This window comes from Felis catus, chromosome C1, assembly GCF_018350175.1.
Source record: "Felis catus isolate Fca126 chromosome C1, F.catus_Fca126_mat1.0, whole genome shotgun sequence".
In the NCBI taxonomy this organism is placed as follows: Eukaryota; Metazoa; Chordata; class Mammalia; order Carnivora; family Felidae; genus Felis; species Felis catus.
In genome coordinates, this window is record NC_058375.1 from 93143583 (window position 1) to 93168903 (window position 25321).

Here is a 25321-nt window from a genome sequence, read left to right on the forward strand (position 1 = left end):
CAACAGGTCAGGTAACAAAGTCCAGTCTGTTTTATTTCTAACCCAAATATTGCAAATATACAGAAAATTACCAGTACAAAGTTAAACACATCCAGATTTATTTACACAATGCTAAAGAAATTTGAGTTTGATTTCCGTTTTGTGGAATTTTGTAATGGGGTCTGGCTTTTGTTGTGTAACTGACATGGGTCACTGAAACTTGATTATCCCACCCCACATGCAATTTTCTGTCCCAAGGGAACAGAAAACTTGGGTTTTTAGCGCACATGCAGTAATGATGTTAATACTGCTTTACACTTTAGTAGGAAGGCAGCTGTCCCACAACTTGGGGAAGGGGCAGAGAAGTTATAGGACAGGGAGGGACCACATGCTCAGAAAGGGGACAAGAGACAAGAAAGGGTTGAACAACAGGCACATGGGGACCCTGAGCATTTCTGTGCATGAGGATAAGGAGGGTACGACCAAAACCCTCCTTCCCTAGACGTCCAAACACGGGAGGTGGGCAGAATCATCGGGGAACATTCAAGTCACCCGACCACAAACTGAGGGCATGCGGAGGATGAGAATGTCATGAAAGATTTGGGACACATCAATAAATCATTAACATGTACACTATACAGTTTATACATGTATATATGTACATATATATATATATAAAGGTACAGATTAGTTTATGTTATTCTATATAAACAAGGATGCTTAAGAATGTACTGGTGTGAAAAAAATGCATACAGCAAGTTGTTGAAGACAGTTTCAAATTAATGTTCTGATTCTTACTGTTATAATGAGACATAACCAAGGAATCAACATGGTCCTGCTATTTCAATCATCCTTCATGAGGGCAAGGCCCGGGCTCTGCTCGGGCAGGACGATGCTCCCAGAGCTGCTGGGCAAACGGGCAGCAGATGAAACAGAAGGTCTGGCACCTGCTGAGCGCCAGTGCCGGTAAGTCTGGCCCTCCCTATCGCTCCGTCATGTGGCAAGTCTTACACTTTGGTTTTGCTCAAAGGACATTTAAGTCCATGTTTATTTCCCTGCTTGCGGCAAGGCAGTAGCAAAATTGAAAAGCTGAATCTCTTATTTTAGTAGTTCCAAGTATCCAGGGTGAGGGGTGAGGGGAATGTACCAACAATGGGCAGGATGAGCTCTAAACCACTGTATATAGAAGCAGGGCTCTTTGGAGCTCTCCTGAAGGAAAAGAGAACCTCCTATACTTGGATGATTTGCCTAAGAAACAGAGAACTGACTGAAGCTCCGGCCAGCCCTCTCTGTACCCTGGTATTGTGACCAAGGCCACGGAAGAACCGGCTGCGCTTTATAGAGCCGGTGCAGGAGCTGGAGGTGGCCAGCACCTGACTCATCTGTCAGGGATGAAAGGCCAGCTTGGGCATGTAGAGGCCCAAAGACAAACCTAGGAATTAGAGAGGTACACGCTGGAAAGCCTAGTTAGAGGCAGATGGCAAGTTCTCAATTTCAGTTATAACTAACCTACTGAATCTCCTGAGCCCAGCTTAGAACTGCCAGAACCCTCCAAACACTTTTGATTCTTCAAAGTGGTGTTCCCATTCAATCACCAGCCTCGGTATATGCATCTCTGGTCTCTGGACCCACTAAAAACCAAGAACCCCCCTTAGGTCCAAGACACCTGTCACAGGTGAGGGATGGTGAGTTCTCCACCTGAATTTAAAAGCCCAGACCACTCTGGACAGTCTGACATGTCCAACTTATCTTACAATGCTAAATTCTATCACTGAAACCTCCAGCAATAATCTCTCCTGCTACCATCAAACCTGGGATTTTATTACACAATGGTAAGCTATACTTTACGCAAAGATAATGCTCCTAACCTAACATCAGTAGAACAAATTAGAACTTGTCTTCCCTCATAAGCTATCATGGATTTAGGCTGTTATGCTTTCTGGCTGAGGGCATACATTTCTGAGTGAGCAGGCTGATATGGAAAGCTAACTAGCCAATGAAGGGAATGAGCCAGGCTTGTTGGCAGTCCTCCAACCAACGGGAACTAGCTAGCTAGCCGGCCAGGGCTGAGCAAACAAGGAGAATGGAGAGGGGTGGCTCATCAAGGGAGATCCCACGCCCGCAACGAGGTGAGGGGCAGTTTCTAAACACATATTCAAAATCACCATTCATTTGTGTTTTCAGCCGTGAAAAACAGGAGAATAAGACTTGCCGTTTACCAAGGTGACAATAAGGCTTCACACGCTGCTCTGACAGAAATGCCACTGACCCTTCTCCTAAAGAACAGCAAATCATCCAGAAGAAAGAAGCCCTTCCCGCTCCAGGTATCCAGCACCTGCACGCATAACAAGGTCGTGAGCCCTGAAGACGGCCAATGGACAACCGGCACTGCTCATCACACACAGGGACCCTGGACAATTTACTCACTTTTTGTATCTCAGCTCCATCCCCTAAAAATGCGTATTACAAACCCCTGCCTTCAAAGGAAGAATCTCACTGAGGATGTGGTAAGGTTCAAATGACATACTGCGAATGAAGTCCTCTGAAAGCTGCCAGGTTTTACAGAAATCCCAGATACCATTATAAGCAAAGAGCTTTAACCATACTTGGTTACAGAATACTAACTTTCCTACATCCTAAAATGAATCAGAGAAATACTGCATACCGGCACAGGTACTCCAACGGGTAACACGTATATGCCGTGGGCAAAAGGTGTGCAGCAGAAGTGGGTCTTTTCTGGGCATCAAATTCACTTTGGACAGGAGGTGAGGGTGTCTGGGACAAAGGCTGACACTTCATCGTTTGTGAGCCGGTCAAATGAATGAGCTTTTCCTAAAAGACCAGTGCTCTCTAGCTCAAGCAAATATGAATCCTCTTCACAAAAACTGCCCTAACTTTATTTTCTAACTAGGGCTCCCTGACTCATTTAATTTTCCTGCAGCTTCAGAGTCTCTAACCTTCTCCATCCACCCCCTCTCCCACTTTCCCTGCTGCTGTTAATCCATTCTGGGGAGGAGAGAACACGGCCATCTGCTCACTCATTCTGACAAAAGTTAATTTGGCACATTTACTTTTTTGTGACTTTACAGCCATAAAATGAACGAGCAGCAAAATGGCAGTTACCAAAGAATGTCCCAATCATAATTACTGGGTGAAACTGTGGCCAGCACAGTAGGGATGCTAAGACCAAGCTTGTACCATGCTATATTCCTGGCGAGCAAACATCCAAGCCGTATGAAAACTAACTACTGCAGCTCGCCGCTACTATATGGCCATCTTCAAATCCACCTCGCTACATTCTACCGTGAACTTAATTTGAAAAGTGTCAAATGGAAAATTTCCTTAAATTTAAAATACAAACCTAATGTATCACATAAAACATCACCTACACTGGAAGTGTGTCTTCAGTTGGTTCGGCCAAAAGTTTCACGGCAACAGATTCCTTGGCAAAGCTGGGAAAAATGGGTGAGGAGGAGAGCCTGGTAATAAAGTCCTGATTTTCAAAAAAACAGCCTATAAATCTGAAAATGTGTTTAGTCCTGGCTCCATGTATGACAGCAATCCAGGAGGAGGCACGCAAGTAAACGGCCATCCTGATGATTCACCGCCGTGCCAACAGGTGGCAGAGGACATGGAAGACTGTGTGATGTTCAGTCCGTAGGGGCCACACTGGGCGCCCTCCCTCGGCTCTAGCAAAGAGGTCACTTGGCCTGGGCAGACATCCGGGGCAAGCCCTAACCCTGTCCTTGAGCAAATCCACTGGCACAAACATGAAGCACGGTTGGAAAGATCTTGGAAGAAGCAAGAATTTGTCCTTTAATAGGTGCTAAATCTAGTCAATTCTCTGCTGCTCCCTTCTTCCTGCCCCAAGTTAAAAATATTGCCCTTTAGGTTTTCCTGATTTAGTGTCTTAGAAGCACATGGTTAAGTCAGTTGTCAAAGGGCAACTGACAAGGGTATACTCCCCGATTAAACAGGGGAAAAGAAACACCACTGTGGTCTACGGTCCCCAAAAAAGAAAGAAAGAAAAGGCAGGGTGTGTGTGAGGAGCTGGTGTGCAGTGTTCTCGGGGCAGGGCTGTCCCTGGCCGGGGAAAGGCTGCCCGGGCCGTGCCAGTCATTGCAGCCTCCAAGTCCCTCTCGGCAGCTGCTTTGTGTCGCCGGCAGAGCCCAGGGACAGCACCGGGTGCGTTGTGAACATTGATGCTGGGGTTGGCAGGAGCCCTGAAGCAGGCGCCATGCAAAACATGCGAGAGTGGGGTTAGTGAAACGTTCCCTTCTGATTCCATTTCGTTTCCCTTAAAAAACAAAAACAAAACCAAAAGAACCCATACTTTGCAAAAAGAATTTGAAATAAAAAGTTAAAGAATTAAAAATTTCCCCCCCCCCTTCTCAGGGCCAATTATGAGAGTGTTTAGGGTCCCCCCCCCCACCCCCCCGCCCTGCATTTCTTTAGTGAAGGTCCTTTTGGCTTTGGTGGAAGCAGCAGAAACAGAGCTGGGTCCCTCGCAATGGGAAATTTATTCCCCCCATTCGGAGCCACAGGGAGTGTGAGAGGTACTGCGGTTCCATCATCTGTCCTCGGTCCCAGCTCCTTGGAGGAGCTATTCCAGGAGGTCCTGAGAAGAAAAACAGAGACCGTATTATTTACACACTAAAAAGTTCCTATTTTGAAAGTTATGACCTAGTTGCTGGGCTGGCCAACTCTCACAGTCATTAAGTTGCTGCTTCTGGCTTTTACCTTCCTTTGCCTCAGTCAGATCTTGATTATAAACAGAAAAGGAAACACTCCTGTTTTGTACTTGTGGCCCACCCCTCCGGAAGAAATGGTTTACCTCATCTGAGTCGTCGTGATAGCCGCTCTTGTTAGTGTGGGGGGCTGTGTCCAGAGCGTCCACGCCATCCACACCATTGGCCTCGGCATGTTGCTGAAGCACAGAGTATCGATGCACCAGGAACCTGGGGGTGGAAACATCTGTGAGTCCTCATGCGGTGAGGATGGATGTGTTTTTCACAGGAGTGTAGATTTTCCGAGTTTTATATGTTCACAGAATGAGTCATACATATACGCTCCTGGTCGGCGTGTGGAAAATATAAATTCTGATTTGGGCCTCCTGCTTTAGGGACATCACTTCAACAAGCTAGTTTTTGCCCAAGAGCAAACTCAACCGTGCACCCTTGGCTGACTCTGTGATTTGAATTCAGTACTTCTGACTGACTTCCATGCTCCTTACCTTCCCCCACACACGTATTTCTTCACGAGGAGCACCCCCGCTACGACGGTGACCAGCATCAGTCCCACGGTGGCCAGGATAATTGGAACAGAATTGGACTTGGAATTCTTAATAAATTAAAACACAAACAATTTCAGCTGTGCATATTCTAGGACTGAATTCAAGGAGACTGCCCATTTCCCTGGCCTCTCTGTGAATGATCCGCAGTCTCTAGGTATTTACTGCTTTCCCAGCCCCCCCCACGATGGGCCCGCTCAGTGCTATCAGGAGGGCATCACTGGTGGCAGAGGGTAACCAGAACCTCAGCTCCTTGAAGCTGCCAGAATGGTGCAGACTCAGGGGCTTTCACGTCAAAGTAACATTGGGAGCCCTTGGCAGTGAGCTCGGTCAAACAGCAATCGTGACTGTTCCCGGCTACCAGTGTGTAAGTCGTGGAGCACTTAAGGGTGCAGCAGGAAAGGGAGGCACGATGGTAACAGGGGGTTGGAAGAATCTGGAACAGAGCCAGCACCCGGGAAGAAGCTGTGCCAATGCCTTATCAGGCAGGACAGCATATAACACTGAGACGTGTTTTTACTTAATTTTTGGTATGTTTTTACAAATAGGCCTTTTCATATCATTGTTTGAGTGTGACCTACCTGCTTCTGGGTGGGAGATAGGGAATGTGTGTTTTCAATGTATCCAAGAGGAGGCAGAGCTGGATTCTGGGACAAGCTGTGTCCCTGTGGGTGGGAGTCCAGTGCAATCACAGACACACAAACACTGAGGACAGCTGCCAGGAGTGTGGGGTGGGGGCGGGGGGGGGGCGCAGAGGAGGAGGAACCTGCCCCCTGACAAGTACACACACCCACGCATTCTTCTCCCGCTACCTTCCTAATCCCACCTCGGTCAGGCCCTCAGTCCTTAGAAGGCTGGGGAGGAGGGGGCTGCGGACTGTCCGCCTCTCATTTTATGGGTTAGGAAACTGGTGTTCACAGTTTACTGCCCCGGTCCCACTGCTGGTCCAGTACTTCTTTATCAAGAGGTTTCCTCTTTACCATTTCCCACACCCCAGCCAGACAGTTCAGTACTACAGATCTGTAATCAGCCCATGTCAAAACCAACCCACTGAGACCATCGTTCAGTTCTGCACTCGGCACGCACTCAGCATGACTTGGAGCAGAGACCACCTAACCTATGGCCCAGGGCTCCTCTCTTCCACAAGACTACGGTGCAAGACTCCGGTCTTTTATAGCCAGGCTTCAAGCCTTTTTCCTAAATGACTCTCAGCCTCAGAAATGTCCTCAACTTGATGCTTCCAAGACTCAGAACAACTTTACAGAATTCCACTTTGTTCCCCCAACAAAGAAGTTTCTGGGGACGAGTTTCTCACTGCGTCGCATGACCCATCCTCCACCCTAATGGTTTCCTGTGCAAAGCAAAGCCCGCCGGAAGTAGTTCGGCCACTTTTATTCAGTAATAAAATTCTTAATGTTTTTTGTTCCTGGCAGAACAGGAAACCCCACTGGTACCTAAACCAGAACTACTTTCATATACCTGCTTTTCAGGACTCAAAAAGTTACTTGTACATTTCTTTTTCAAGTCTTTTACTTCTCGAACTGGATTCACTCCACCTTGGCATCTGTCTCCTGGAATTTTCCGGTACCTGAAAAGGCAGAAGACATTTTTTATCAGACCACTAGGATGTATCCCTGGATTCTTGTTAGTTCCTGAAAACAAGATTTGAAAAGTGCAGAAAAGCATCTCCACCTTATACCACCTCTCAGGCCAGAGGGGAGAGCCACAGGAATGTTTCAGGGACATTTTGTGTAGTTTCAGGCCTTGAACAGACCAAGCATCCCTGGCCATGCTGCGGGGACATGCCCACCATTCTGCCTTAAGAGATGGGGCCAAAGAACTGTGACCCAGGGAAAGCACATTAATACGTGGTACAAAAATGGGAGGGGGAAATATGTATCCAGGGAGGGGGCACTGTGTCCCCTCCAGAGCAGCGCTGCCTAATGCAGTAGCTACTTACATTTCAACTAATTAAAACTAATTCAGTGCCTCAGTTGCTGCACACGGTCAGCAGCCACCATATGGGACACAGCAGGTTAGGGAGCATTTCCAGCACCACACAAAGTTCTGTTAGACAGTGTTTTGCTAGCGTGCCCTAGGATGCCGTGTGCTTGGAGATGTGGAGTGCTGTGAGTGGGGGTCTCACTCTGCAGGGTGAAGACTCCTCTGTCACGATTTGAGAGGAGAGCCGCCTCACCCATTTGTTGTCAGGTGCTCCTCTCTGCCATACAGACAAAACTCCAGGTCGTGGCCCTTCAGTTCTGGCTGCTCCACACATTTGGAGTCATTTTCTGGACGGAAGTAGCCAAAATCACTGCCAAGAGTCAGCAAAGAAAGTATCTTTCAGAGTTGCTGAAAGACAATTAAGTGACTAGTAATGAAGGGTTTCTGAGGAGCAGCGGAAGCTTAATATTCCAGTCTTTGGTTGCGTGAGAGCAGCTCAGGAAGGCCTGTGTCATCTGTAAAGAGGGTCTGTTCAGGAAGACAGACGTGAAGAGTAAACTGGGGGACCATCAGCTTACGGATCAGGCCTGGTGGACTGAGGACTCAGCGGCTGGGAGCCCTGCACAGACCACGCGGACTCCAGGAAGGGGATGACTGCAGCAAGCGGGGGGGCGGGGGGGACTGTGCACCGAGAACAAAGACACTGAGAAACAGTGGCAACAGCGACAGATCTAAACCCACTATGCTTAGGAATCTTTTTATTTACCTCCAAATCGCTCATTATTATGTTTTTGGGAGGTATTCCATAGGGTGTATGCCAAATCTTTCCTGCCTGCCCCATTTCTGTCCCTCTTAGCTTCTTAGATGACCTTTGTCTCCAGTGCAAATGCCTGTTGTGCCCTCCATCCTACCCCCCTTTCTCTGTTTCTCCCAAGAAATATACCGCCTCCTCTCCAAGGCTGACCCCGTACATGAGCGCCCTGGGCCCATCCTTCCTACTGCCCTGGGATCTGGCTTCACTGATGGTATGGACTGACTATCAGTCCCTTAGCCTGCACATGTCCTCTTCCTTCCCCCTCTTCTTCCTTATCCTTCTTAGAAGGATATTTTATACTTGTTCTATTGTACTCATTTCCTTTTTATTCCATGCATTGTGGCTTCAACCCCCGTTATCACCTTGGAAGCGAATGTCTGAGGCCCCCAAGACTCCCTAGTCATGCCACTGTGGAGAGCCCTCTCTGGCCCTGCCTGTGTGGTGGCCCCGACACAGCACCTGCTCCTGCTCCTGCCCCTGCCGTTGCAACTGTGCCCGCTGGTTTCTCTTGGCACGGTTTGCACTTCAATCTTCCTAGCCTGGAAATGCAGACCCTTTCCTGCGGCCCACAGGTCATCCTCTTACTCTGTATCTGCTCTGCAGATACACGAGCTTCATTATTTGTTGCAACTAAAACTTCCAGGTTTTACCTCTCTTGAGCTCTGATCCTCCATTTCCAAGTACCTGCTGGATGTCACCACCTAAATCTGCTGACAGACCTTTAAATAAAGTGTCCAAAACATGTCACAAATTCTCTTTCAAGCCAGCCTCTCCCAACATTTCCCTATGTTTGTCCAGGGCACTGCCTTCCTTCCATTATCGAAGTCGAAAATTCAGCCTGGGCATGCCCTATCTGGACCCTACTCACTTTTTTTTTTTTAAATATATTTTTTATTTTTTAATATTTTTCCTACTCACTTCTTTATCGTGACCTCTGTGACTTCCCCTCATGGCCTATCTCCCGACACACCGTTCCCGAGCATGCCGGTGGTATCTACACGTACGCCAGTCCACGGCTTCAATGACTTGCTTCTTCCCAGATGTGCAAGGTCAGGTCCTGCCACTTGTCAGGGATCGGCTCCAATGCTGCCTCCTCCACAAAGCCTCCTTTGACCCATCTCCTTTCAGCTCTAGATGGAACAGCCTCTAGGTTCTCTACATCTTCAAGGCACTGTTTCACAGCATAATTACGTGCATCTTACCAGGAGAGTCAATAACAGGCTTTCCACCATCACTTTGCACTGCCTTGTGCACAGCAAGTATGCGATGGATGCTTGGGGAATACACAGATGATGCTTGCACTTCAAGGTTTTTGTGACAGATATTTAGGGGACAGGGTAAGAAGATGCAGAAGACACCACCCCTCTAGCACGGAGGGGGAGTTCCGGTGAAAATTTTAGGATGTCCAATCCAAAATGTCCGGGAAAGTGCCCTTCCTGCTCACAGAGTACACATTTCTTAGGCACGGGTGGCACAGTGTGTAGGCTCTGGGGCCGAGCTGCCACGCACACATTCCAGCCGTGCCGTTTCCCAGCTGGGTGATGGTGGGCGAGTTAGCGGTAACCTCTGAACCTTCATTCCTCCCTTTGTGAGATGGAAATGGCAACAGTACCTAGCTCAGGGGGCTGCCATGGTTAAACATAAATTGTTCGGGACAGTGCCTGGTATAGTTACTGCTCAGGAAACATCAGCTGCTACCATGACTACTCAATGATGATCAAATACAACATGCCCTCAAGGAGTCGAGACTTTACTGGTAGAACCAAACCTGTGCACAATAACCAAAACACAGCAAGAGCTGTACGGCAGAAGCCCAGATGAGTGAAAGCTGGAGAAGGCTTTACGGAGGTGAGAACTGAGGTAAGTATTAGAGGCCAAATAGGAACTCCCAAGCTTGGGGGTCAGGCAGGGAATGTGGGAAGACTTTCCAGGCAAAGGAAGCAGCAGGTAAAATGGCATGGAGCTCTGAAGAAGCACAGCTTGTCTGGAAAGCAGGAGAAGGTCAGGTAATTAAGAGCCTGGTCTGGGTCCAGTCTAGGATGTAGAGTGTCCCAGTGTCAACAAGCTCTAGCCCTAATATGACACCACAGTGACCGGAAGGATCCTGTTTCCTGTGGAAACACAGAAGACAAGACCTCTGGCCCATTCTGCATTTAGATGTGAGCCACACATGGGGAACCACACCGGGTCAGACTGGGTGTTCGCTCAGTCCCAGAGAATGTGATGTGGGAGGACACGACTGCTACCTGTCTGCATTCTTTTCCAGATCCTTTTAAAATTTTTATCTTTGAAAGAGAGAGAGAGAGAGAGAGAGAGAGAGCGAGCAAGCATGAGCAGGGGAGGGGTAGACAGAGAGAGAGAGAATCCCAAGCAGGCTTCCTGGTGCCAGCATGGAGCCTGATGCGGGGCTCAAACCCACGAACTGTGAGATCATGACCTGAGCCGAAATCAAGGGTCAGATGCTTAACCGAATGAACAACCCAGGCGTCCCTTTTCTAGATCTTTTAGGATCCACTTTTACTTCCTGTCAGTATGTTTTGCAGGTAATGAATTCCATAAGATTACTGGCTGTGATGGGAAGCAGCGCCTCTTATTTGACCTAACTTACCCTGCTTGGCTACCTGGGGCCTGCCTTGCCCTTATGTAATCAACTAAGTCCATGCCAGTAGGGTAACTAACCCTTCAGCCCAGATGGTCCTGAACTTGAGGCAGTCCATCTGGATGGCCTCTAGACCTTGATACGACATCTGGACCATCAGTACTCCAACATCCCCTCCAGTCTCCTTCAATCTTGCAGATGATCCAAAACCTAGTGCCCTACCCGCTGAACTCAGGCCGCCAGTGTTTAGTGAACACATGAATTCCAACTTCCTCCCAGCTCCTGTACTGTCCTTCCTGGTGTTTCTGCCCTATTTTCTCCTCTCTCTGTTTCTGAGTTCTCTTCCTCCTTATACACCTCCCTCCCTTGCTGTCAGGCCAGGATTCCTGGGGGCTGTTGCTGGCCCTGTCCAATAACTGACTGACTGGCCTGATAATATTACCTGTCCAATTGCTAATAACTCTCGGTCCCTTTTCTGTGCCTCCATTTCCTCAGTAAGAGCAGCAGTTCTCCACCCTTGGAGAAGAAAGGATTTGAATATTTTTCAGCACTATAAGTCAACGGTCTTTCACTACCTCCTGCACAGCAAAGGGGCTGACAGAGACGTGAGGGAAGCTGATACCAGAGGAAGTCCTCCAGGGAGCAGGGGCAGACGGACGGCTGCTTGGTCACAACATAGTCCCGACCATTCTGGCAGACAGATGACTTGCGGAGCCGCAGGTACTGTTCTTTGTAGCCTAAGATGCAGCCGTCTCCGTAGTCTCCGGGGTCAGCAGAGTGAGCCAGCCATACGGTATAGTCCTTCTCCTCACCTAAAGGGAAGACAGGCTGTTCAGGCCACCGCACCCACGTGTGCGAGGCAGCTGTCAGGCTGAAAGGAGAGGAAGGACAAGAAAAAGGGGATGTCGGACTCATCCCACTGCCTCATTTTGGAACTGCAGACAAGAGTTACGTCAGTTGGAGCCTACTAGCAGTTGGCACCTCCTCGTGTCAGAGGAGGACACTTCACATCTCACCGCCCGTTTGAGTATTAGGAAGAAGCTTATTTGTTTCAAAGTGGGCAGCTGGATGGAGGACCTCTAAGCTTCCTTCCACATGGAGAGACTGCTGCCTCCATGTCTTGCACACCTGTGCTGTTGGTCAGCAGGAGCTGTCACAGGTAAGCAACCAGGCGTTTCCTTTCAGGAGACAGCAGTTAGCCAAAAGCTAGAGTTCAGTTTCACCGCTCGTTAGTTTGCCTCAAACAGAAGGGAAGACAATCTCTTTCTAGACTTTTAACTTCAGATGACTGGCTTTCACGTAGACTGCTGATGACAGTCAATCCAGCTTTGTAAGTCATATCACCCACTCCTGGAGAAATGACTCAAAGGCCATGGCCTAGACTGTGGATTAGGGTTTTATCCTCTGGGATACGAAGACCAGCGCAGAGTCTGTTAGGGAGCAGGTGTCTACCAAATCTTTTAATGGCGTTAAACTTCAGGGATAACTGTAGAGCTGCCTTCTGAGGGGAAAACTCACAAGCCAGCTCCTTCACAGCCTATTTAATGAATCTGGATATTAAATAATGACTCTCGGGTATTAAATCATATGTAAACACCTTGTAGAAAAGGCCCAAACAGTGCTTCTGCTTCCTCCAGGAGTCACTAAACTAACATTCTGAGGAAACAGACCCATTGTGCCATCTAATAACAGGACCAAAATTCAAACAAAGCTACTTGAAACCTTAAGTCTTTTATCATAACATGCCAACAAGAAACCACGGCTCGCAGGGTGGGAGACTTTTCTCCAGTTTTCTCTTTTATCCTCCATATTTTTCAGTACAGTGTCAGCATCTGTGGTACCGGGGCCTGGGTCTGCTTATGATTCTTTAGCAACACCTTGCAATGAGCATTTTACCTCCTTTTCGGAAGCCATTTTCCATGCCTCTAACATGCCTTCCAGTCTGACATCACAGAACTCTGAAATGGTCAGTGTGGGCTTCGAGCTCACCCAGTAGCCATTCTAGAACCTCACCTGTGACTGACATTCAAGCCAAAACTCTTTACACGAATACTTCCTCACTTCAACGTTTTGATAATCAGATGCTCTATGCAACACACTTTCCTCTAACGCTTCTCTTACAGTTCTGTTGCAATCAAGGGTGAAAAGCCCTGAAATGTCATGAAATAATTTTAGATAAACACAAGGACGCATTATCCTTACAAGCAGAAAAAAGTCCCATAAAGTGTTACAGAGCTTCAACAGTGTGAGGCCACACTTATAGCCTTAGCCACACACGGCTGGTCTGAAGTGAGATTTACTCTAAGGGTAAGGGTAAAGTATACACTGGATTTTGAAGTCTTAGAAGAAAAATATAAAATATAAAATATTTCATTGATCTTTTTTTTTTTTTAATGTTATTTTTTGAGAGACAGAGACAGAGCATGAGCAGGGGAGGGGCAGAGAGAGAGGGAGTCACAGAATCCGAAGCAGGCTCCAGGCTCTGAGCTTTCAGCACAGAGCCAGACATGGGGCTTGAACTCACAGACCGTGAGATCATGACCTGAGGTGAAGTCGGACACTTAACCGACTGAGCCACCCAGGGGCCCCACATTGATAGTTCTTAACACTGCCTACATATTGAAATGATTTTAGGTATAGTAAGATGATTAATTATTTTATATTATTATTAAAGTGAATTTCACCTCTTTTACTTCTATAATGCAGCCAACAGAATAATTTAAATTACACATGTGGTCCTCATTTTATTTCTTTTGGACAGTGCTAGTCCAAAGAAGGAAGCTGCATTTCTGATACCATTCATTGCATTGCCTTGAACATCCTTCAATCCTCTTTCATATGCTTTTTTTTTTTTAAGTAGGCTCCATGCCCAACGTGGGGCTTGAACTCATAACCCTGGAATCAAGAGTCATGTGCTGTACTGACTGAGTCAGCCAGTGGCCCTCATATGCATTTTCTTATTCCAGCTAAAAGAAATGAAATTGAATTATTAGGAAAATAGGCTTATATGTTCTGGTAGAAAAGGTCAAAGGAGACTCTACTCACAGTTCCTTTCAAGGACATCTTTAAAATCAATGGTATAGGAGACCCACTGGCGGGTCAGGAAAGATTCTGTGAACCCCCATATGCTGATATTCATGGACCGAGCTCCAGGTTCTGAAGCCAGACCGGTAAAGTAGATGGGATCCTTGGTGAACATGTAGGTTTGCCAGCACTGACCTTCATCTGTGGAGAACCTGAAACCACAATTAGAGAACAGTCGTGACAGAGGATCAACATGTACGGGAGTATCAGGAAACTACTCTGGCTGTTTGATCCCAAACCAGAGAAAACCCTCATATTTATGTCATGGCTTAGTGACTGATAACTATATAAATTTTTAATGCCCACAGATAACAGGGTAGGTAAAAGAGATTCATTCAAAGAATATAGAAGAAAATGCCTTTATAAAAATTGTTTCAAAGGAAACAGAGGGTAGCGACCCATGTACGAATGGGCTTCTGAATAAACATACAAAATTATTTTAGAGAACTTATACTTAAGAAGTAATTTTCCATCCAAAGTGCTTAAATGCTTCTATATGATTCTTGTGGAGAGAAAGAAGAATTATTTATTTACTTATTTATTTAAAGAGAGAGAGAGAGAGAGAGAGAGAGAGAGAGAGAGAGAGAGAGCGTGACCGCACACACGTGCAAGCCAGGGGGAGAGACAGAGAATCCCAAGCAGGCTCCATGCTCGTTGCGGAGCCTGACTTGGGGCTCAATTCCATGACCCTGGAATCATGACCTGAGCTGAAATCAAGAGTCAGACGCTCAACGAACTGAGCTACCCAAGTGCCCCAAAAGAAGAGTATTTTTAAAAAGTGACAAAAAATGTTAGCTAGAAGAACTCAGAAGAAAAAGCAAAGATACCGAATGTGGGTTGCTCTAGATGCAATCCTTTCAAGAATGTTCCCTACAGTTCTTAGAATGCACAAATTTGAATCAGGGTCCATAACTATCCCTACCTCCCACAGAAAAACATCCCACAGTTGCCCTCCATGCAGATAGTGTGGGTGGAGCAGAGCTCATGCATACTTAATCACATTGATAGGATGGCTGCTGTGCTCAATGGCCACAATGATGCCTCCAGAATCCAGGATGGTATAATAGTGGGGTCCTTCGAGCATCTTCGTCCAGGAGTAGCCCCCATCATCTGAGATGTACACATCCGGGATCATCACTGAAATGGCATCCCCTACACTACCTGCAACACAATCCGCCATCTCGTCAGCAAAAATCAGCAATGAAACGGAGAGGGTTTACTGCCAAAAGAATAATTTTCAGCGAATTTACTCTGATTATTTCCCATCATACCTCTTGTAATAGGAAAAAAAGGCCACTGAAAAGTTGGGAAAGGAAGTCATGTTTCTCTCTCTGATGGGGAGTCTAATGAAAAGCCCAGAGTATCATTATTATTCGAGAAATTTCACAAAGGATGGTAAACATCATGTATGGTGGTTTTCTTATAGGATTCAAGGCTGTGGCTGAGTTTTAGTGTGCTCAGCTACTTGCTCCTGTGGAGATGGGGGGCGGGCTGCTCACCATGGGCAATGACTATGCCGACGGCCTTAGGCTCTGACAGTGGGGCCATTGGAACGTTTAGTTTCTGGGAGATGCTGTAGGAAGCGTGAATATGAAGGCTGCACTGTGAAAAGAAACCAAAGCTCAGATTAAAACCAAAGGTGTAAATTTTTAATCATCTCACAGAGCCTTCTAAGAAAGCTTTGAATTTAACCCAGACTTCAGCGGGATACTCTCTTAAAAAAAAAATTGTGGTAAAAAATACATACCATAAAAGTCACCATCTTAACCATGTTTAAGTGTACAGTTCAGTGGGGTTAAGTACATTTATACTGTTGTGCAACCATTACCACCATCCATCTCCAGAACTTTTTCAAACCAAAACTCTACACCCATTAAACAGTAACTCCCATTCCTCCTCCTTCCAGACCCTGGAAACCACCATTCTACTTTGTTTCTATGAATCTGACGATTCTAGGTACCTTATATAAGTGGAACCACATAGTATTTGTCTTTTGATGACTGGCTTATTTCACTTAGCATTATGTCCTCAAGGTTCATCCATGTTGTGGTATGTGTCAGAGTTTATTGAAGGCAGAATATTATTCCACTGCATGTATATGCCACATTTTGCTTCTCCGTTTATCTTCAAAGGACACTTGGGTTGCTTCCAGCTTTTGGCTACTGTGAATAATGCTACTATGAACATCGGCATGCAAATATTTCTTCGAGACCCTGCTTTCTTTTGGATATATACTCAGAAGTAGGATCGCTGATCATATGGCAGTCCTGTTTAATTTTTTGAGGAACCGCATACTGTTTCATATAGTGACTGCACTACTTTTCATACCCACCACTGACGCACAAGGATTCCAACTTCTCTACATCCTTCGCAACACGTTATTTTGTTTCGTCTTGTTTTTGATAGTAGCCATTCTAATGTACATGAGAGGCGTGAGAGGTGATCTCTCCCTGTGGCTCTGATTTGCATTTTCTTAATAATTAGTGATGTCAAGCATCTTTTCATGTGAGTTTTTGGCCATGTATATATTTTCTTTTTTTTTTTTTTAAGCTTGTTTATTCTGAGAGAGAGTGAGCAAGCACGGGAAGAGCAGAGAGAGAAGGAGAGAGAGAGAGAATCCCAAGCAGACTCCTTACTGTCAACATATGAGATCATGCGGGGCTCGAACTCATGAACCGTGAGATCATGACCTGAGCTGAAATCAAGTCAGACACCTAACTGACTGAGACACCCAGGCGCCCCTTGTATATTTCCTATACAGAAATGTCTACTCAAGTCCTTTAACCATTTTTAATTTGGGTATTTGTTTTTTCTGTTGTTGAGTTATGGTCTCAGTGGGATATTCTTGATTCCAAAATGGATTAGTATATCTAGGAGCAAATTATGCAATTATTTTCTCATGTGTAATGCTTAGTTTATTTTATTCCTGCATTACACCGAAGCCTCTGATCAATATTTAAAGCGTGAATAAAAAACATGAAAATAAAAATAAAGCATGATTCCACACAAATAAACTTGATCAACACCTGACATACTTCAGATACCGTACAAGATGTGGTGCTGATTCAAAGTAAGACCCAGTCCTGTCTTTAAGATTTCTGAGAAACCAGTTGAGTTATAAAGCACAATGAAAGTTAATGTTTTAAAAGAGGTCTGTGTTGGATAAAATGTTCATTTTATGTCATATATTTTACTGCAGTAAAAAGGGGTTCACACAAACTACGGACGACATGAAGAGGCAGGATTAATTCTAGGTGAAGATGGGCCCTCAGGATGATCAGGATTTCCGCTGCTTCTAACAGCTCAGGACTGGGAGAGTCAGGCATAAATTTCCCAAGAGTCACGTGGGCAGTGCCACAGAGGCAGGAGTGCATGTAGGGTGTTCAGGGGGCAGCAGAGGGCTACAAGGAACATGCCAGTGATCAGATGGACAATGACAATGAAAAGGCAGAAGAGAGCCTGACAGGGGAGGAGAGGACCTTCACTCACCAGGTCAGAGGCACAGACTTTATTCACAGGCAAAGGGGAACCCTGAAACGTACTGAGGAGGGAAAGGCATGGAGTGTGAGAGTGGCCAGGCAAGTAAAGAGGCCACTGCACCGCCCAGGCTCAAGGTGAAGAGGGCAGGCACAGGGCAAGGCCACAGTAGAGGGATGGAGAAAAAGGGGAAAGGAGAAAGGGCACCAGGTGGTACAGGTACACTATCTTACACGGTCTGAGGCTCTTAAAAGGAAACAAAATGTCCCGCCTACAACAGCAGAGTGGATATCGGCCACAGGTATTCTGAGAAGAGCTCGGGAACCACCAACACTGTCATTTTTTGAGGAAAACTCCAGGGTTCCCCGAAGCTCTTCTCAAACTCTGTAACATCCAGACACAAGACTTGTTTCTCTTTTCTTTTTTTCTTGTCTGTCCAGACCCATCACTCCTGGAACCTGGGATCTCCTGGAGCAATGCCTTTGTATCTCTCTTCTTAGCCTCTCCTCAGAGGGGCCAGTTCTGGCATTCATGGGCCCTACCGTGTCACCATCCACACCCTCTGGCTGTGTGGAGCCCAGGCAGAGGGGAAGAGAAGGCCAAGTTCTCTTCTGTTTGTTTCTGGCCAGCACGGCTTTGCACTGCTCATGAATGGCTGGTCCCCGGCGTCACGTAGAATTCCTTAAGTCTCATAGTTGCCATGCTGACTCTTAACTGATCACCGGCCCATCTTCCGTTCTGTTTTCATTCAGTGGTTTAGTAAAACACAAAATTTTAGCCTTTAGTTTTGTTTTTCTTTAAAAGACAAATAGTCCATAGTATTTTGGCTTTTCCTTTTCCTACATTCTACATTACTTTCATTACTCTGATTCCCAAACTTTCCACCTGTAGCAGCTGTGGTCACTAATCAAGTACAAAACTTCATTATTCAAAGGCCTGAAACCGATCAGAGCAGGACACAATGGCTGCACAGGACACATGGAGTAAGACACACCTCATTCTTGTTTTTGGCTGTAGCATCACATTCACTATTTTCAGGCTTCCTCAGGTGCTTCCACCTTCCTCCTTGGTCAAAAGTGATCATAGTCTGGATAGAGTTATCTGAATGGGAAAAGAACAGTCTTAAGTCTGATAGACCGGAAGTACCTTATTAAATTCAGTTTACCATGGCATCTCTCGCTCCTGGGGCCACATAATGCCATTAGAACTCTAGAGTCCTACAAGCTTGTAACATCCAACAAAACAGCTCAGTGTTGGTGAGTAACTGAAGCACTCTATGCTATTTGAAGAAGGCTTCCCACCGGAATAGGACTCAGCTGATTCCAGAAATCATCTAAACTGATACTCTTGAAAAAATATCTTTTTTCTCCTTACCAGCACAAACAGGTTAATGTCCATTCTCCTTCCTTGCTTGCTTGCCTTCAAGATAAAATCTACAATGGGAAGGCATCCCAATCTTTACTCGGATAAGGCCAGGATACCAGGCTTGTTATAGGGACTCTCAAGATTTGAATGTATGTGCCTAAGTCTGGCTCAATAATTCCTAATTTTCATCTTTCCACTACCCCATACCCGATCTCTCCTATACCTTTTCTTTTTTTTCTACATGCTCTTCCCTGTTCTCTATTCTTAATAACATAAACTATTGCAAGTTTAAATTCAGAGACAATATGCTTTGAGTTTCCCAAGGAAAATCAAACAAGAAAGCAAATGAAGGACAATTCATTTAGTCAATAAATACTTATTGCATGCCTACTATGTGAAAACTGTTGTGAGCCTTCGGGACTATCTCAGTGAACAAAACAGAAATAAAACTTGGTGAATGTACATTCTAGCAGGGTCAGACAAACGCCAGACACTGTAAACAGGTAAATTATATAGTATGTTGGAAAATAAGTGCCATGGAAAATCCTGCCCTGCTAAAGAGGGGCTGAGTGTGTGTGTGTGTGACTAGGGGAGGGCAGACAAGCTCCCAGTGGGACAGTCATGGCAGGCTCTATAGCTCTATTCAGAAAGCAACATATGAGCACAGATTGGGAGGAGGATGGTGTCAGCCTTGCAGATATCTGGGGAAACAGAGAACAGTCCCTGAAAATCTCTAAACCACGCGTGTGTGTGCCTGGTGTGTTTAACGACTGGCAGAGGGCTGCAGTGACCAGAATGCAGTGGGTGGAGGGGAGAGGGGTGGGAGGAAACAGGTCAGTACTGCTTAAGACCTTGCCGACCACTGCAAGATCTTTACCAATAAAAACAACCTCTCACCTCCCACCAAAAAAAATAAATACATCTATAAACAAAACCTTAAGAGTCTTTGTACTTTAGAGTGACGTGTTTATTTGTATAACTGGGCCTTAAGCAAAGGTGAGCTCTGCAGAACCTCAGAGCAGAACACCAGAGGAACGCTGGCTGGCTACAGCTGTGCCTTCTACAAGGAGAAAAGCAGGAAGTGGTTCAAACTCAGGCTCATTCCTCTAGGCCTAAACCTCCCAATATAGAAAACTCATTGCTTTCATTTATTTAAAACTTCCTCTACACAACATAGAACCCAAACAATCTTTCTTTCTATCTGCTGCTGCTTTGCTCTTTTTAGTTCTATTTACCATAACTGATGTAAAATGAAGAGCCAGTATTGACATGGATAGGCTTGCCGGCTAGGCAAGCAACAGTACTGGGGGGACAGGACCACCATTGTTTCTGAAAGTCTCGACTCCCAACACTTTCAGCTGAAGGACAGCTGTGCCCAGACTTACCTTCTGAGAGCACACTTGTTATGTAGACCCCGCGGAGGGAGGTCACATTGGTAAAGTCCGTCTCGCCACCTGTGGTGGTGTAGAGATGTCGGTCCAAGGACTTGGAATAGACAATGCCTCGATCATCTGAGGTAAAGATTGTGCCAAATCCAGTATCTGAAATAGGCAAACAAACAAAAACAGTAAGTCTTGTGGGGAGGGAACAGAGAGAAAAACAACAGTCCAACCATACACATGACTAAATGGCTGACTGACTGCATACATTAGCCAACTGTCCCTCTTCATGATGTAGGCAGAGACCTGAGCATTAATCATGGTTTGATACTCATGATTTTCATGTCCACCTTTAATTCTACTACCCAGCTTGGTGCCTGGAGTCTGGTAGATACTGTTTGTTGAATGAATTAACCAGATGCCACAGAAAAGCCCTTCCCAGATATATTCTGGTGGCAGAGGCAATACACTTAGATTTATATCATACATACCTCTAAATCTTTATATTCTAAACCAATGCTTCTTGAACTATCTGTGGTGAAGGATCAATTTTTTTTTAAGTTTTATTTATTTAAGTAATCTCCACACCCAACATGGGGCTCGAACTCACAACCCCGAGGTCAAGAGTTGCATACTCCTCTGAGCCAGCCAGGCGCCCTGGTGAAGGATCAATTTTTAAATTTCTATTATGGCACAAACCGATCCTTTGTAAAATATAATAAAAATTAATCCTAAGAAGAGTGAAATACAAAATCTAATCCTCAATGTTTTAATGATTAGATTCAACAGATGTAAAATTACTTTGTCAAATGGTAAGAGGAGTTTCTCAATGTTTGCTATTGCTTTGGTGCTTATTTGGCAACAAAGAGCTTGCAAACCGTATAGCACCGGTCCCCCGACCATTCTTTGAGCAGCACTGCTCTAGAATACTTGGACATACACATAAACCACATTCTAGAGCCAAAAGAAGGGGCCTTCTTAACAGAGACTACACAGTATCTCTAAGACAGAGTATTCAGTAGGACACTAATAAAAACCTAGGGGTAAGACGAAATGTCAACACGTAAGAAGGAAGCTCAAAATAGAACTTGATGTTTAAATCTCTATGCGTTCAAGGGTGGGCCACTAAAAAAAGCTCTTACCTCCAGGTTCATCTACATGCATGAACACCATGTCATCATTAGCTGCTAGAATAGAATAGAACTGTTCCTGCCCCACAGAAGGTAGCTGGGCCATGCTCCACGTGTCCCCTTGATCTGTTGATACATGAATCCTTCTCGTTGTATCCTGGAACAAATGCCAATATTTAACTTTTCAATTTTCCACCAAGATGCCATGTGCAGGGACATGAATAGGAACATTATTATTCATAATTGTAAGTCTCACTCTCCATTTCCTCACTGGGTACAATCGTTATAAATGACACGTCCTAGTACCAATTACCAAAACAATTTCTTAAATTTTTTTTGTTTATTTATTTTTGAGAGAGAGAGAGCACGAGCAGGGAAGGGTCAGAGAGAGAGGGAGACACAGAATCCAAAGCAGGCTCCAGGCTCCGAGCTGTCAGCACAGAGCCCGATGTGGGGCCCGAACCCACAAGTCGCGAGATCATAACCTGAGCCAAAGTTGGACACCCAACCAACTGAGCCAGCCAGGCGCCCCACCAAAACAATTTCTAACCCCTAGCAAAGTTCCAGGCAATGGAACAATCCATTCTATTGTAAGCAAGGCTATCTTGGCTTCCTCTTTGGCTTCTTCATTCTGGTATGGCCCTGTATGATGTAATTCTCCCAACCTCTGACATTCCCCATTTTCTTCAATAGAGCTAAGGGTATGATGGGGTTGTCTTTAGTTTGGCTTTACAGCCATTTGCTATGCTTGCTCAGATAATTCTTAAAATGATGATTACTGTACCAAAGTTAGGTCCCTCTGAGACAGTCCTAGCATAACCCAAAGAATGAGACAATTAAGAGTCTAGAAAATGGAGACGAAACTCATGCTTGGGAGATCACAGGGAAGTCAAGATGTGACATGTCTCCTCTTTAAGGAAGTCTCTCTAAACAGCCATAGTGAAGGGAACATGCACAGGCTAGGAAGAGGCCAAGGAGAGGCAGAAATTAATATAGGGGAGCTGATCAGGGAGTATTTATCTGTTGAAAGGAGTCTGTTAGGTAGGCAATTAACACCTCCTTTCAGATAAATAGCTTAAAATAGCTACTAGACATAGTTAGCCAGGGCACAGGAATGAGTCCCAGGGCTTCCTTACGTTAAATACTCTTAAAATTTAGTGACAAGTACATTTAACCTATCTCTAACTTATACCTAGATGTTTACTTTCGGTCTTACTCATTGTTACAGGTAGAAACTAGAATTAAAAAGCACACACTAGACAGTAGCAGTACAGAGTAGGAGGCTAACTCTGGAAGCAGTCAGTCTGATTTCCACCAGGGTTCTATCTCTGGGTGACCCTAAGCAAGTTACTCAATTTCCTCAAATACAAATTGAGGTGAGAGGCCAGCTCTAGGGCTGCTGGGAAGATGATCACAAAACTGCTTGAGACAGTTATGTATAGTTACTGTGTCCACTTCCCCGTCTCCACTCCCCCTTTCTCTGAACCCGCTGTAATCAGCCCGTTAACCCCGGTGCTCTGATGAAAACACGCTTGTCCAGGTCACTGACAACTTCCACTTTGCCAACTCCAGTAGACAATTCTCAGGACTCATCTAATTACGTATTTTAGTTGAGTTTCACACAGCAGATCACTCCTCCTGCTTGAAACACTTTCTCCCCTTGGCTTTCGTGGAATCCCTGCCCTACTCCCCGCCTCCCTGGTCCTTCCTTCTCAGTCTTCTTTGCTGGATTTTCATCTCTTTCCAACCTTTCAGCATTACTAGGGTGCTCTGGCCCATGCTCAGGCCTCCAGAAGATAACATCTAGTCACATAGCTTTATATACCATATAATTTGGAGAGATTCATATACCCGAATGCTTACTCAACATTTCCACTTCGATATCTAGCAGGCATCTCATATCCAAAACTGAATTCTTGATTTCCCTCCCACAAACTTGGTCCTCTTGTGGTCTCTGCCATCTTAGTAAATGGTACCACCATTCACCCAGTTGCTCAGGCTAAAGACTAAAGTTATCCTGGGTTCCCCTCATTCCTTCACAATCCATATCTAATCCATCAGCAAATCCTACTGGCAACACGTTAACAATATATCCACACTCTTACCACTTCTTCTCTCATCCATGTTAATAGCCTGGTCCAACCTACCATCTTCTCTAACTGCTGTCATGGCCTCCCAGCTTCTCTTGGTTCTTCCATTCCTGCCCCTTGTCAGGCTGTTGGTTCCTGCACCTACCTATTCTGTCAAAAGAGCAGCCAACTTACACCATTCCCTTGCTAACAACCCTTCAGAGCTCTCCAACACATGAAGAATAAAAGCCATGCTCTTGGGGTGCCCGGGTGGCTCAGTTGGTTAAGCATCCGATTTTGGCTCAGATCATTATCTCATGGTTCAGTTTGTGAGTTCAAGTCCTGCATCAGGCTTCTGCTGTCAGCTTGGAGCCTGCTTTGGATCCTCTGTCCCTCTTTCTCTGTCCCGCTCTGACTCACTCTCTCAAAAATAAACAGATTAAAAGAAAAAAAAAAAAAGCCAAGCTCTTAATTGTGACCTATAAAGGCCATTGGCTCCCCCTCTTTGGTCCACCTTTCCCTGTGCTCCAGCCATGCTGCCCTTCTCACTGTTCTTCAATATTTCCAGCATGTTCCAATCCTAGGGTCTTTGTGCTTACTGTTTCTTCAGCCTAAATGTACACAGAGCTAAGTTCTCACTTCAGTCAGGTCTCAGACAGCCCATCCAAACCACCCTATCTAAAATAGCACTGCTCCAGTTCCTAATGCATTCTATTTCCTTACTCAGCTATAGATTTCTTCACAGTTTTAATTGTTAACTGATATTATAATATCGTATTTATTAGTTTAGTGTCGATCCAATTCCCTACTTAAAAATAAGCTCTCAGAGCAGGACATTTATCTGTGTTGTTCACTGCTATATTCCTGGGACCTAGAATAGCACCTAGAATATAGGTGGTACTCAATTAATGTCACTATTTCATTACTGGATAATGAGCAAATGGGACTGCTTTTTTCAGATGCCCATGTCTGAGTAGAGTCCAAACACTGGGGCCACGCATCCCAGAACAGGTACCACAGGTCATGTGGTGACAACAGGCTGAGCTACAGAGTAGCCCTGAAGAATCAGTCAACTTCTAGGAAGACTCCCTCCAAATCTTAGTGAACGTTGCAAAAAAGTCAAGAAACTCTGTCAGTCCTAGCAGTAAAAGGGACTCGTTTGAGACATATTTACAGAATATTAGAAATCGCCAAAAAAAGGGCAATACCCACCTTATCAGCCATCACGGAGGCAAAAAGGAAACGTCCCCCAAGACCAAAGGAGTAGATTTTCACACCGATGGTTTTGAAGCTCTTCCCCAAGTCTGAAGTTCTCCATAATTCCAGTGCCCCAAGGTCAGCTTCTTAAACAAGACAAAATATTAATAAAAATTGCACATACTGGTGAGCCCCTAGTTCAAAACAACTGTTTTAGAATGTTCTTAATTTTATAGCTAAAGGATTTTTAATCTTATGCATGTTAATCAAGTAGCAATATGAAATAACACAGCATTAGGCATAGGAAATTAACATGGGGTTTTATTTTTATACAGGTGAGGTTTTGCACTGGATAGAAAGATAAAGCTTACTTAATTAAAATACAGTGTTATATAAACGTGTCACAGCCACAGCATCCTGTTTTGCTTTCTTCATGCTTGGAAACAATCTTATTTTATTTTAAGTAGTCTTGAGTTTCTGGTTTTCTTGCTGATCATCTAACACCCCTACTGGAATTCAAGCCCCATGAGAGCAGGCCTTGGGTGTCTTGCTCTCTCCATCCTTAGAACGGTGATTGGCACACTACTGCAGGTGCTCACATGTGAATGAATGGATAAATGGAATGGATTTGTTGCATGAATAAATGAAGGATTGTTTTCTGCTTTGAAATGGTGCCACGGACTGGACAGCTAACAACTTCCACCAACACAAACACAACCTCCATGCTCTTTTGCAGAAATCACTATGCACTTCAACTTGTTACTGTTTGTAGTCTAATATTTACTTTATGTATAAGCGTTACTAAAATTAAGTATACTGCTTCTGTGTGTGTGGCTTGCATTTTTATTTGATCTAGGCTCAGTGCTTTTAAAATTTGAATCTGGTTGTAATTTCAAAATTTTAAAAATCATTGCCAGTTATCTTTAGCTATTAAAATCAAGGACAATGGATCTCTGATGTTTCTACTTCTTACAACCATGAGTGGACAACAGGA

The 25321-nt window shown here is 45.1% G+C and overlaps 1 protein-coding gene across 3 annotated transcripts in view; it reads right to left on the reverse strand.

The window, feature by feature from the left end:
- Nucleotides 1–7: 7 nt before the first annotated feature.
- The window catches only part of SORT1 (sortilin 1), a 68123-nt gene continuing 42809 nt past the window's right edge, over nt 8–25321 (reverse strand). For 2 of the 3 annotated variants that reach the window (XM_023258961.2, XM_045033251.1), the window contains exons 8-20: nt 24343–24473; nt 21074–21218; nt 19938–20093; nt 18182–18288; nt 15210–15312; nt 14703–14871; nt 13672–13862; nt 11249–11438; nt 7467–7583; nt 6749–6857; nt 5213–5319; nt 4814–4937; nt 8–4597 (exon numbers count right to left, since the gene is read on the reverse strand). In XM_023258961.2, coding sequence (XP_023114729.1) covers nt 4583–4597; nt 4814–4937; nt 5213–5319; nt 6749–6857; nt 7467–7583; nt 11249–11438; nt 13672–13862; nt 14703–14871; nt 15210–15312; nt 18182–18288; nt 19938–20093; nt 21074–21218; nt 24343–24473 — 1664 coding nt within the window. In that variant the 3' untranslated portion in view covers nt 8–4582. The remainder of the gene's footprint in view (nt 4598–4813; nt 4938–5212; nt 5320–6748; nt 6858–7466; nt 7584–11248; nt 11439–13671; nt 13863–14702; nt 14872–15209; nt 15313–18181; nt 18289–19937; nt 20094–21073; nt 21219–24342; nt 24474–25321) is intronic. The other variant, XM_023258962.2, reaches the window with a different exon arrangement.